Source organism: Pygoscelis adeliae, unplaced genomic scaffold (genome assembly GCF_000699105.1).
Source record: "Pygoscelis adeliae isolate BGI_AS28 unplaced genomic scaffold, ASM69910v1 Scaffold88, whole genome shotgun sequence".
In the NCBI taxonomy this organism is placed as follows: domain Eukaryota; kingdom Metazoa; phylum Chordata; class Aves; order Sphenisciformes; family Spheniscidae; genus Pygoscelis; species Pygoscelis adeliae.
The window spans coordinates 1,807,531-1,821,666 of record NW_008825616.1 but is presented as its reverse complement, the minus strand read 5'-3'; the positions used below and the strand labels follow the sequence as shown (position 1 = coordinate 1,821,666).

The window sequence follows — 14,136 nt, the reverse complement described above, 5'->3', positions numbered from 1 at the left end:
TCAACAGATGCCCTTGAGGCAATGAAGGGAACCCAGCAGAAGCCAACGGGACCAAAGAACCGCTGCCCACCTCTTCACCCGCAGGAGTCCAACTAGGAATGATACGTTATTTGGAAAAACACGGGAGACGTGCTGGAAGTTTCATGCAAATTGTGACGTGGCAATATGCTGGCTGGATTTGCATTAATCTAGCACAAAGATGATACAAAACAACATGATACCAGCGCAAGTTTCATGAAACTTTTTATTCAACAAGTATTTCATTATGATTCTGCCAAGATGATCAAATGAACAGCAAGGCATAAAACATGAAATAGTTAAGAGATTTTATTCTAATAGCTTTAATTACAGTGCTTGTTTGACGAAATGAAAACTGAAAACAAGTATACAAAACAGTCGATTACTAATTGTGTATTGAAAGCAATAAAGGTTTCCACAACACTAAATAAACCAGTTCTGATAGTTCCTCAAGTTAAAGTTTAACAGCTCCAGCTTCTTCAGTGTTTATCAAAATACAAAAGAAAAGTAAAGAGGTCTTTTTTTCTGATGGCAAATCTGAACCTTGCAGTATGAGGGATGCCAAGGGTTTTCACACATATACAGATATGGGATTGTTCCAAAATGGGATTGAATACTTCTAGAGTGGAATGACTCTCCAAACTCTCATGCTTTTTTTTTTTTCCTAGACACTATACATAGATGTTTGGTGTTTTTCATGGCAATTCTTACGTTAAGTACAGTACTTTCTGCCTATAGAGCTTAGGACTAGTATAGGCTGTGCTTTCTGTGGAAAGGTTTGCCTTCTGGAGTGGTTTACACGCAAGAAAAGTACAAAACACTTTTGACAAATATGACGGGATAAAAATGTGACTTCTGGAAACTACTCAAGTTCAATGGAAGCGATAAATCTCACCTGAACCAAGAGTCAGAAGTTTAGCGTGAGTCTGCGAGCTCATCTAAACCAGGTCCGACAATCCTTTTAACGAATATGAACAAATATGAGCACATACTACGAGCTACAGAAAGAGCCAGAGATCTATTAGTTATGATCTGTTCTTTAACCAGATGAAGCTAGTTGGGTGTCGATCGTTGCTTCACCATTCCAAAAGAATCAAAAGTCACCACATTAGAGCTAGAACAGCAGAAGCTATGTCAAACGTTTGTATGTTGAAGTGTTTTTACTTTTCCTTGACTATTTAAAAAAATACAGAATTCAGGTTAAAAACCAACCACCAAAATGGATCTCACAGATCTCACAACCCAGCCGAGATAGTATTCAGCTCTACTTGCACAAGGACCACTGGCAACCCTTATGTTAACCCACTTAAATCCCTTCCAAGTACTAAACAGTGAGTTGATTCTTTACAATAAAAAAGCTGAGTAATATTGCATAGGAGTACCAGAAACTGCCTCATTGGAAACAAAAACTATTTACATTAAATAAGAAACCTAACTGTTTTCAGGCTTGTATTTGCCACATTTACAGCATGATGCAATATATACTGTGACAAAAGAAATGAAAACAGCTTCCGGCACTCAATACCACAAAGTAGCACAGTTTGCCACATTAGAGTAAAGCGAAGGGCGAATAGGAGGAAATAGGAGGGAGGGGTGGAAAAAGAGGGAAGAGGAAGGTTTATGGTTTCATTTCTGGTTTCGGAGCTGATTGGACAACCAGTCCAGTCCTTCATAGAGACCGTCTCCACTAGTGGCACAGGTTGCCTGGATATACCAGTTCCTGTGACGAAGAGAATGCAGTCCAAGTTTGTCTGTGATTTCTGCTGCATTCATCGCGTTTGGCAGGTCCTGAGGGAAGGAAGAAGAGTCATTTTCTCCCCTGCTCGCTGAGAAGAAATGCCCGCCTCCCTAAACCGTTTCTGATCGTCAGCTTTAAAGCCGTTAAAAGAAAGTTGAGAGCTCTTGGAGCTTCTCTTCCAGAAAAACTCAGTGGATTGCTCCTATATTCAAGCTATTCCCCCTATACTGAGAAAAGTCTCAAAGGTTTAACACCACGATCAAAAGCACGTATTACGGAATATTTCTCTTCAGAAAACAGAAGCGAGACATCTGACGTTTGGAGCAAGTCGTCAAGCTCCTCGGTGTCGACCCAAAACTGCTTAAAATTCAAGGGCTGTTTCATTCACTTTCCACTCAGGAGATATTTTCTGCGACTGCAGTTATGGTTTAAGATCACCTTTTATCACAAAGTAGCAGTCGGCTTAGTACTGCTCCTGTTTATAGTCCACCTTTCCCGCTCCTAGACAAGACTTATGGCTTCTTTACCCTTCACAACTGGGCCTGTGCAATCGATGAAGCAGGGTGTTACTCCTTGGGTAAGTTTACTAGTCATATTTAAGACCCTCAGCATTTCAGTTTAAGCTATCGAGGCCTTTACAAGCAATAAAAGGCAGAACTCTCAGCTCGCTTTGTGGCCTGGAAGAGTACAGCTCACAGGTCAACACAGGTACATTAAAAGTCAGCCCAGTGCTTCCACCAACACCAGCAGTGCCCTCAAACACCCCAGCTGACGAATTCGGGGAGGTTCTGGCATTCTGGCCCTCCTCCCTCTTGGGAGGAAGCTTGGGCAAGTGCTATACTTGAGCCAAGCCAACCTTAAAAATCAAACTGGTAGAATTGTTCTCTAAAACTGAAAATACAAGAATTTCTATTGGCCAAGACTGTTCAGGATGCTCCTTTCTTATGAGAACAGGGTAGTTTTATCTATGGGTTTGTCGTCTTCAACAAAACTGAATGGACATTTACCGAGAGCTTATCTATTATTACACTGAAAACGTGAACGTCAAGTTCAAGATCTAGCACTCACAAGTATGTTGTACGTTTTCAAGAGTTCTTACAGAAAGACACCCTTCTTGGGCCTACCTGTTTGTTAGCAAACACTAATAAAACAGCATCTCTAAGCTCATCTTCCGCCAACATTCTCATAAGCTCTTCTCTGGCCTCATTCACCCGTTCTCTGTCATTACTGTCAACCACAAAAATCAGACCTAGAAATAAGCAAACAATCAGAGTAAGCATACACCAGAAGTTATTTACGAATGATAAATACTTCTGGAGGTCAGAACTCAGCTTTGAAGAGAAATAATGCAAAACAATTCAGCGTGTGTACATATAATCTCAGAAAAATACAGTTTTCTTATTACTGTAATCTCATGTCTGAGAGAAAGTCTGTTCTTGCTGCTGAAAGCTGGTGAAAGCGAGTGTTAGCTTGCATTTGCGTTTTTGGAACTTGCGCGCTTCATCTACATAACCACTTGATATTTACCAGTGAGCAGCAACTCTTGAAATCCCGTGACGGGACTCAAATTGCATGCACATCATAAAGGCACAGTAGTGGAAGAAGTGACAAACTCTCGGTTCATGGGGCTGTTCAGAGCTTGCAGCAAAAACTCTGCTCTGAAGCCAAGGCAGAGAGCTGTGATGCTTACAGAAGAAAAGCAAAATTCTCAACTCACTCCGAGTCAGATGGACAAGGAAGACCGGTTTCTAGATTTCTTCCCATCCCTCTTTGTATCTGCACTAGCTTAACAGAAGAGCCAGAGCAGCACACAAACACACCCGTTTATAATAATAAATATTTCCATTCCCCCCCCCAAGAAACTTGCAAAATTATCTTAGTAAGGGCATTAAAAAAAACCAACCTTTTAGATTCTGGAAACCTGCGATTTAAGCATTCAGACTTACCTTGTGTGTTCTGGAAATAATGACGCCAGAGTGGTCTGATCTTATCCTGACCGCCTACATCCCAGACTGTGAAGCTAATGTTCTTGTATTCTACTGTTTCCACATTGAAACCTAAAATAGAAATTGTGGCAAAAATCTCAGTTAAACACAGTTGGCCCTGGACCTATTGCATTTACCAAGTCACACTCAGAATGTCATCACTAAAAAAAATTTACCTTAAAATTTAAATGTACTTTAAATAAGCAGAATCCTACAGTGAAGCCCTCACAGCAGACAAACATGGGTTCTCTGGAACTCCTGCTCCCACCACCATCCCCTCTGCAATCAAACTAATGAACAGCAGCTGTAATCACTACCCGAGCAGCTACAAAATGCAGAGCAAACTATGTTGCATCAGAACACCCTGGGCTTTAAGGACTGCAAATAAGGTATGCCTCCGATCACACAGTTCTCACAGTCACCCTCCAAAAAAGAAGTGTCACCCTCTGCTTCTCGGACTAATCTACTTGATGCCACAACACGCTCAGGAGGGCAGACTGCCCTTCTGCGGCCCATAAAGGGTTGCTCCACAAATGACTAAAGAGAGGGAATGGAGTGAAAAAAAGTCATGTACTCTCCTCCCGTGCCGGAAAATTTGGCTGTGCCATCTCCATACCCTGGATTTAGCAAGTGTTTGTTCTGACAGTCAAGTCAGGGCACAGCATGAAGTTGCTTAAATCAACAGAGCAGCAGCTGAGATAAGATACTACTGCAAACAATAAGACTCAAATCTCAAAGCAAGCAGTTATAGAAATGTAAAAATCTTACCTATAGTAGGAATAGTAGTTACTATTTCACCGAGTTTAAGTTTGTACAAAATAGTAGTCTTTCCTGCAGCATCCAGACCAACCATTAGAATACGCATTTCTTTTTTGCCAAAAAGGCCTTTGAAGAGGTTAGCAAAAATATTTCCCATGCTTGAGATATGTTCTCACTGGCCAGTGAAGTCTAGGGGAAAAAGATCACAGTATCACTCATGAGTTACCAAGGGCTGTGTTCTGAGCAGGGCATAATCAACCACCACCACAAAAAAAAAGAGTATCACATAATACGAATTCTTTAGATACCCCCAGCCATCACCGTACATTATTCTTCCCCATACTGAAGCAATACAGAGATGAACAGATACGCCAAAACTTACTCCTTATAAAAAGACATTGTTCCGGGTGCTTTAAATCTTTCAAACATTCTTTCAGAGATTTTAGTATTAAATGCTGTTCTCAAACTTTTGTTTGCAAAATTCATGGTTTGCTTTCAACGCAACTGACCACTTCAGGGACTTTGTCCCCCATTGTTATGGGATAATTTATCTGCAGCCTACAGCGTCACCATAAAACACACTTTTTCTAATTGACCTGCAGTTAAAAGAAGTTTTAAATGTGTGCTCATCTCTTTGCTGCTTAGCGCACCAATAGCCGGTCCTTCTTTTGCAAAGGAAACTCAGAATACAGCTTGGACTCTCCCCTACTCAGAACAGTTTCCTTCCTCTCAAACCCCAAGGAAACGGCCTGTGAATGCAACGTGAACACAAAGCAGTGTTCTACCTTCATTAACAGTGGAGACCTCCTCTAGGAAGCAAATCCACATTTACGAAAACTTAACTACTGAAAATTTATAGCCACATTAGAAGAGGCAGGCTTAGAAACGAACGCTTCTTCCTCCACTGCGAACACTTCTGCTTGGACGCTCCGAAGCGATTTAACAACGCCAGGAGCTTCCTGTTTAGGAACTGGGGAAACTGCCTCTCCGCTCCAGCCCTCACAGGCGCTCCCTGTGCCCTTGGGACGGGATCCACCCCACCACAACTTGTCCACTTCTTCCCTTCTCCCACAGATTTCCCCCCCACACACACTTCCCAAACTTACTACTACACAGTTTACAGCGAGTTTGAAATCACCAAGAGAACTATTACTCTGCTCACGTAAGACATGGAAAAAAAGCAGCCTGAAAGCTTTACAGTGGGGTGTAGATGAGGATAGTGGCGACAGTGTCGATTCACACCTCTAGTGCTGCTGTGTCTAGGAGCTCTCAGATGTCAGTTTGAAAAGACTGAGCCCAGCTGAAAATACAAGCTTCAGACAGCAGGAGCACACGCAGCCAAGACGTGTAACATTCAAAGGAGGGGTCTCCTGTAAACCAAGTCACACAATTTAAAGCGCGATACGAAGTTTCAATCATCTCTTGAAGATATTCTGTATTTCACGATGAAGCTGTGTGCTTGAAGCAGAATTCTCACTGGAAACAGACTTTACAGAATACCTATTTAAGACAATTAAAGCAGCTTTGAACGGAAAAGCGCACCACAGAACACAAATCTTGTCCCGCTCTGTTTAGCTCTACGCTAGGGATGTATGAAGTCTGGCTTCCTCATATGGCACCAAGAAAGGTCTACGCAGTTCTGCCCTTCTCAGGAGGAAGCTTTGCTGCACACAGTTTTTAACCCAAAGCCGGGCACGGTAACATTAACTAAGTCACATGTCTTAGCACCAGCAGCTCCACAGAGAAGTTCAGAGTCCACTCCAGAGTTCCTGAAAGACATCACCACTTCAACTTGCTGAAGTAACTCAAGTCAAAGATTAATTTATTTTGTATGATGGAAGCTCAGTGTGATCGAAACTTTAAAACTAAGATCATCTGTAAGCCAGACAGGGCAGCCTGGGGATTAAAACCAAACGGAAGGTTTAAAAGTTCTATTATTCCACCATTTCCTTCATATTTCTGAAGCACGACCATGAATATTCAACTCCCACTTGAATATACAAAAGCTGTATAAACAGGAAAGTTAATTAGGAAGTAGAGAAAACAGTTTTGCTGGAGTCCCTGTTTGTCCAAATCACTCACACAGCAGGAAATCTCACTCCCCAGCCCACAACAGCAGCTCTTGCTGGGCTGGAGGGGAGGGAGGCTGTAAAGCTTTCCTTTGTCCGCCTGCTCACGCTCCCTCTATCTTCTGCTCCATCTGAAAAGCAATGGTTAGGGTTGAACTGTAACCTGGTAAAATACCACAGCTCTTGTAACCCTCCAAAATGAGTGTGAGAACTTTTGTAGCAAAAGAACCTTACAAGCCCTCCAAAAGAATGCATTTCTTCTGTTTCTGCACGTTTAAAAGCATAACAGGTTATTAAATGCTTGGGTCAACGGCAGTGATCAGGTAACACAGCAAAATCCATTTACATCCACATCTTTTCACACCCCAGAGAAGTCACAGTCTGCTGAACAAGTTACTTACACTCGGCACTAACAGTAGTGAATCCCGTTAGATCCTTGTTTTCCTGGCAGCTATTTCCAGGTCAAGTCTGCCCTCCACCACTGAAGCTGCTTTTATACCACCCATCCTCCCTGTTTTTACTTTTTGTGAAGAATAAGAAGTGACGATACATTTAAGTACTTGGTTTCCATTTCCTTCTTATTCTCTTCCACACTCCCGATATCTAAACCACATGTGTAACTTTATTTGGTACTTCAGGGTAGGTGACATTGCAGAAAGTCCCATTTATTTTTGTAGGCAGTGAAACGTAGTTTACAGCCCACCCCTGCAAGACAAGCGTGTTTAGATGTTGACTAGAAAGCAGTGGAATCATTGCTGTCTAAAACAAAAATACAAGGAGAAACCCATCTGCAGAACTCCCACAAACCGTTGTGGGTCCCACCAGTTACTTGCTGGATGCTGCTGGGGCGAAAGAGAGGGTCTCTGTCTTCACCATCGGCAGGACCATCCTCGGACCAGCAGCTAGAATCACGTTCATCTATTGCCACAGAAAAGGAAATCATACTCCCACGGTTTTGCACATTACACTCCTCTCCCTACACTGTCCCTGCCAGTATTTCATTACTTTCTATTATCGAAGCAAAAGCACCTCGAGTTCCTTCCCCAGTATCGTTAAAATCCTCAACCAAATCATCATCACAACTGTGACCAGCCATCGGGTCTCTGCTTTTTAGACCATTTGTGCTGTCAAACAGGGTAGACGCTACCGCAGCAGAATCTGCCGCGACAGTTTAGAGCCGTTTCCCATTAATACAACTCAGCTGAGGGATCACGCGATTACTTCCAGTGTACTTCAGAGCTGAATCTGCTTACTTTAATTCTCGTTTCAGCCCATTAGCTGGACCATGAGAACTAACATACACAGTCTGAAAACACGAGGAAATTTAAGACCCTTTTAGGTTACCGAAGCAATCCCGCCACTTTTCAGGCATCTTCAGCATTTGCAATCTGCACCAGGACTTGCCAATACATTGCCCATATTCCATACTGAAGCTTAACTTTCTCTTTTCCTCAACCCAAATGTTGTCAGCAATTGCTACACTGGTAATTTTAGAAGCACAAGTTCAATAAAATGCCTGCAAACATGAAAGACTGTGGCTTGCGAGCGGCTTGTAGTACTTCAGCACATCTTCAAAAGAGGCTAAGTAGGAAGATTTGTGCATGAAAGGGAACAATTTGAATAAACAGCACAGACTATTTTTGCAGAGCACTGCGTGCACAGTCCCTCAGCGCAACTTCAGCTTCTAGAAATAGAAGCTCACCACCCCTCAACAAATCCAGCTCACCCCAAAACTGAACTGTCTGTACGACGCGTTTCTCCCTGCCCATCGAAGCCCTGAAGCACACCTTAACCTAGTCTACCCCACCTCAAGATCCTCACAGCAGTAAAAACCTGTTAGGCAGGTTCAGGTAAGACATAATGTGCCATTGGTAAACAGTGAGAAAGACGTTCACTGGATAAGACTGCAGGTTTTGTTTCAGGAAACAAGGTATTTTCAGCAGCCTGTTTTCTAGTAAGCAATACATTTAGATAAGCAATTAGGAGAACAGGCAGCCTTTTTCAGAAAGGCTCAGTGTAATGAGTTAGAAATGAATGAGTGTCTGCAATAGCAGGCAGCCTGGTGTCTGTTAAAGCGATACAGCCCATGAGTAAGAACTAGAATTTGCTTTTATTAATTGTAGGTGGTTAGAATAAGAGCTCTGAGGAATATCTCAAGGCCAAAGACCATTCACCACTTAATCTTCTGCAGCATTTTATATTTAACTGCACGTTAATGCATTTTAATGTCATTTCATTCAGGCTGCTCATCTTGAGAAGTCAAATACACTTCTTGACCTCCAAACTTCCTGGACGAGCTGTTAACTCCTCATCCCACAGAAGTATGACCAGAACGGTATGCAGTACATCAAAGAAAGCGTAGCTACATCTTGAAATCGCTGCATAACCTTAATTTTGCACCTCTGGAAAAGTTCTCTTTGACCACAGAGATTAAACTTCACTGAGCCAGGAGTTGTGGCAAATGCCACAGTTTCCTTCAGGTTTACACCATTTCTTTAAACACACCATAGCAGACAAAATCAGAGGCTAAGATAAAGGATGCCATATGCGTTATTTAGTCAAATTATGCCTGCAGTACAGAAATACATTTATTTCATTTCTACGTACCAGCACTTACCACATAAGGCTCCCACAGCGAAAAAAATAACGCTCACAACTTTTCAAGTGGCATAACCAAACTTGCTGGGCACAACCATTTTGGCAATCTGTTCTCTATAGCCGAAAAATACCAGCGACGATGAAGATCAGTCAAGAAAAGCTTAATTCTCTGTCTCTTCTCTGCACAGCACTCCGAGATACAGAGGGCATTTATCTCTGGGAACTATTACGTCTCCCTAGGACATTCATATCTTGTTTTAAATGCCCGTTTCAAGGAGAGACAAACATGGTGCCAACTACCAATGACATACTGCATTGCACAGTTATAACCAGTCAAAATACTAATGCTAAAGCACAAGCTAAAACCCCTAACAGTTGCAGGTTTACCAAAAAGCTTTTTCCTAGTAGCTTTCTGCACCTTGTTCTATTTTGCTTAGACACCTATGGCAAGTAAAACGTGCGCTTACGAGACAACTGAATTACTACCAAAAGCACATCTCCATTTAAAGGAAAGTCTGCTTGACATTGACCTAAGCACTAACCCCACCTCTAATACAATTAGAAAAACCCCAAACCCATAATTCCTAACCTGGTATTAACACAGGAGTTGTATCAGTCACCAGAACAAAAATTGATCAATTTGTTATTTAACAGAAATATTGACTTGAAATCCAGTCAGTTATCACTAGTTGGCCTGTATCATGTTTCTACTTTATAGCATTCTAGACATTTTAAATTAAAATGTCAAGAGAAGCAAAATATTCATACAGAAGATCACCAAACCTGTATGTAAACGAGGCGAGAAAGCTTTTAATAAAAAAATTCAAGTTCAACAGCTGTTCTTGCATGTAACACCAGTAACAACTGGCAAATAATTTTTTTTGGCAGCTTGTTCTTTACAATATAAAGCGTGATTTAAAAGAGAATGTGAGAAGTCATCCAACAAGAATAGAACACTGCTAAAATTTAGGATTAATCTAGGGCCACAGTATTTCACACCACCGCTCAGCAGGCACAGTCAGTTAAGTACAGCTGCATTCTTTTGAACTCGAAGTAATTTCTTTACAGGCTAAAGTGTTCTGTTACAGCAAATTTTGAAAAACACTCTTGCTCAAAACGCTTCTTTATATCTAGCCAGGGTGGCCCAATACACGGCTATTCCAGCACAGATATATTCAAGTATTTTTAGAAGTTGTCTACTGGCCTTCCGCATCTGATAACCCGAGTGAAAGATGACTACTTATCAACTCAAGCCCTTTAACTTTGGGGCCTTAACACTGGAATTTAGCTTAAACAATTTTGATTTGAGTTACCTGAGACTTTAGGCCATACTAACATCACTAGGCATAGACCACACACAAAATTTAAGAGCAGCGAACAAGCAGGCCAGGTTCTTTCTTCACCAGGGGATTATCTTGGACTTATTTATCTCTGGAATAAAGGCCACCTCTTCTCAGAGCTCTTCATTAATAGTACGTCCCAACTCCTTTGTAGTTGTACCCATTAAAAGTAGGGGAGCGTTAACTGTGGAGATCAAAACCTGCCACTGCAACAATTTTCCCCACTTTACATTGGAGGTGCTTCTGCCAAGCATGAGGTGGAAAAGTCCTAAATGATCACAACCTTGTTATTTGTCTTTTAAGAGAGGTTAGAGGAAAGGTGCTGGCATTGAAGCGGCACGTGAAATGAAAGCTAAAGATACATAACTGTACTTGCATCTAAAGAGGCACAGTTGGATTTGGCCACCAAAGGCTTGCAGTGACCAACTAAAAAGCGCCCAGATGCACACTGCACGTTCAAGGCAGACGGACGACAACAACTGCAAGTGAGAAGCTAGGCAAAAGAAAATACAACACAGAGCTGCTCCTTATGCAGCACCTTCGTTCAACTTAAGTAGGTTGAACATCTTGCTGTCTATACACATTACCCGGATAGCGCCTTTTCCACATGCTGTAACATTCTCTTGAGAGCACTGGGCTCAGAGCAGCAGGAAAACAGAAAATATTTCCACTTACAAGATCAAAACAAGGGCAAAAGAGGGAAAATTTCCTTTGGGGTCATGCCTATTTCTCAGACCCAAGAACTCCTCACTCCTGAAATACCAGTCAGAATAAAAACCAAAGAGTCAGTATCAAGCAAAGAGGGCAGGTCGTTTGACTTGATACTCAAAACCCAAATCAGTTATTCCCTTATTCTCACCTTCAAGCAGGGGGAGCAAGCTACTTCTGTTTCACAGCAAAATCTCAAACTATTTTAAGCAGTTCTACACTACCATGCATAACTCGACAGCATGCAAACCAACACGTAGGAAAAACACATAACTGGTCTGAAAAATACTTTATTTCAAGGATAGGTTGACAGGTGGAAAGGTACAGAAGGAGTCGCTGTTCATGCTTTTAGATAAAGCACATCCATCACCTCCCTGCGGACTGCCTGTGGCTGCTCAGGCAATAAAGCGGTGCCACCGACGTAGCTGTGACGCTTAAGTTTGGACTGCGACTTCGTATTCACCTGTTAAACGGTGGGTATACTGATGTGAGAACTGGTTGTTACAAAGTACTTCTTTTCAGATAAGCACCGCACAGTTTTTTGAGGCTGAACTATTCACAAGCTCAAAATCCTAAAATTTAAGCCAAACATCCTGTTACTCATTCCCAGCAACTGGGCAGTAAGTCAACATTTACACTCATAGTAGAAATGGCAAGAACTCACATGAGAGCTTTGGTAATGAAACTGGCTTTTGGTTTGGGGAAAATGCCAAAAGCAGAGCCTACGCAGCTAGTCGTTAGGTACAAGATCAGCCTATGAATAAGAGCTATATTAGACACGAGAGTTTTATTAGAATTGAAACATCAGCAGAAGTACTACCATAGTCCTTCAATGTTTGCATGTGTTAGAAACAAGAAATAAAATTGGATACTCACAAGCAGAAAGAAAAAAAATGCTGAATAACACAGAAAAACAGCTGCTGTAGTAGGAAGCTGATTATAAACTTCTTTACTCATCAGTTAAAGAACAGGAATAATGGCCGAGGACAGTCATAGCTCTAACACAAGCTCTACAGCATTCCAGTAGCAAAACTTTCAAGAGATTTCTAAAAACAGAATCAGAACTATTCCTTTTCAGAAAAAGTTAACTTATGTTCACCAAATTTATCCACTGTAAGGCAATCTAGATGCTTGCGAAGGCTGTTGAAATCCCTAAAAATTCTTGCTTGAAAGCCCATCTTTACACATCTCAGCAGCTTTTATTTCTAAAGCGATCTTTTATTTTTAAAGAAAGATGGTTCGTTAAACTTCACTGCAAATTCAGCCAGAATCTTGGCTTGTGAGCTTTTCCTCCTTCCACCAATTAACACAATCAATAGCTTATCTGATATTTGTGCCTCAGTGAGATGTATAAATGCTACTGCTTAAAGCAGGTTTTCAAACAGGTGTTAACTGGAGCACAACACAATTTGGTGAATTATAAGGACTAGAATCCAGCCCCCTACTCCCACACACACTTTGTTTGCCTTGAAAAGCTGTGACTAGTCCTGCCCCCCACTCGGTCAGCATGACTAACACACAGAGGGAACTACATGCACCGAGCAAAAATGCACCACTCCTGCCCAGTCTTTTTTCAGATTCCAACTGCATTTCACAACTAGGCAGTCTTAACAATTCAGCAAATGCCTCAGACTATCGGGGACTGATTTACATTCAGGTGTTTGCCTTTTAACGTGGTCCAGCAACAATTATGTATATCGCAGACTATCGCAGCAGCAAAGGCTGTTCCGAGTGGAGATGACATCTGCTTCAGCCATTTTTACTCCTGATGCTCTACCACGGTAGAAGCATCAATAGACTTGGCAAAGCAACCGAGTTTAAGAGGTTCAAGTGAGGCGAGTTTCCTCACCCTTTCACCCAACGTAATTACTACAACAGGGAAAGCAGTCCAACAGGGTTCTCGAGCGCTGCAGACGCTTTTTTAACAGAGGAAGTCAGTGGCATCATATCAGCCTCGTAAACTTTCCTTTCAGAGAATCCCCTTCTATATCTGTAAGATTGTGAGAACTCATACTGACAATTTGATTATAAAACCCATGAACAAAAGCCAAGTAGCAATCCTCTAGTTCAGCTACAGTTCCTTTTTCCTACAGAAGTGCTCCAAATCAGTAGCAAAAATAGCAATAACGATATTGCCAAATGACCTTGGACAATTTACTTTGACTCGACTGCTTTGCCTGAAAAATAAGTTAACAGAATATCCTGCAAAGGGGTGTTGTAAGCCTTGCCACTTGCAAAACAAAGTATTATATAAATAAAATGGGAACTATTTATTGACAAAGCTACATCTCAAAACAAGACCTCTGGATACAACTTTAATCAACCTGTGGAATTTGGTTTGGCAAGAGCCTAGCAGCAAAGCAACAAGGTCAATGTCAAACACAACATTTAGGCAGTTTTATGACCCAGCAGAGCTTTAGTCGTGCTCTGCCGGGGCAAACGGACTCCTCTATGAAAAAGTTCGCATAGCTGGCCTGTCACTTTATCAGACAAAGGTTATCAGCCCAAAGTATCACGTTAACTACTCAGAGACAGGCTATAGTATTTTCAGACAGAATATAGTATACCTCCCACCGGGAGCTGCTACGCCAAGCAAAACTGACCTCCTAGACCATCAAACCCAAGCCACGGATTGCAAACAGAGTTTGCTCCGGGCTAAAGCTCAACTTCTTACCGTCACCCCCTCAGCCCAGCAGAAAGCCCTACTCAGCAGCCAGGGGCTTACAGGAAAATAACCTCTCTCCCACGAGTTTCACCCGAGCCTCGTTTCCCCTACCGGGCTACCAGACCTCCGAGGTCCGCTACGATGAGGGTTTTCGGGGGGAGAGGAAAACGAGGAAATACCTCTCTCCTCAGCTCCGTCCACGGGCGGGGCAGAGGCCGGAATGAGCGAGTTTGGGGAAGGGAGGAGAAGCCCATCC

At 42.1% G+C, this 14,136-nt stretch overlaps 1 protein-coding gene across 1 annotated transcript; it reads right to left on the bottom strand.

The window, feature by feature from the left end:
* Window positions 1-226: 226 nt before the first annotated feature.
* ARF1 (ADP-ribosylation factor 1) lies at window positions 227-4,691 on the bottom strand. The gene is made up of 4 exons (XM_009333280.1): window positions 4,510-4,691; window positions 3,703-3,813; window positions 2,881-3,005; window positions 227-1,806 (listed from the first exon to the last, which is right to left on the bottom strand). The coding sequence occupies exons 1-4, from the start codon at window positions 4,655-4,657 to the stop codon at window positions 1,645-1,647; spliced, it is 546 nt and encodes a 181-aa protein (XP_009331555.1). The 5' UTR covers window positions 4,658-4,691; the 3' UTR covers window positions 227-1,644.
* Between the last annotated feature and the right edge of the window lie 9,445 nt (window positions 4,692-14,136).

What these genes read in the sequence shown, in the direction of transcription:
- ARF1 (XM_009333280.1), bottom strand. Translation starts at nt 4,657, where the DNA reads ATGGGAAATATTTTTGCTAACCTCTTCAAAGGCCTTTTTGGCAAAAAA. An exon ending in TTATTTCCAGAACACACAAG is followed by an intron (nt 3,006 to 3,702) that starts GTAAGTCTGAAT and finishes GCTTATTTCTAG; the next exon opens with GTCTGATTTTTGTGGTTGAC. An exon ending in TAGTGTTTGCTAACAAACAG is followed by an intron (nt 1,807 to 2,880) that starts GTAGGCCCAAGA and finishes TCCTTCCCTCAG; the next exon opens with GACCTGCCAAACGCGATGAA.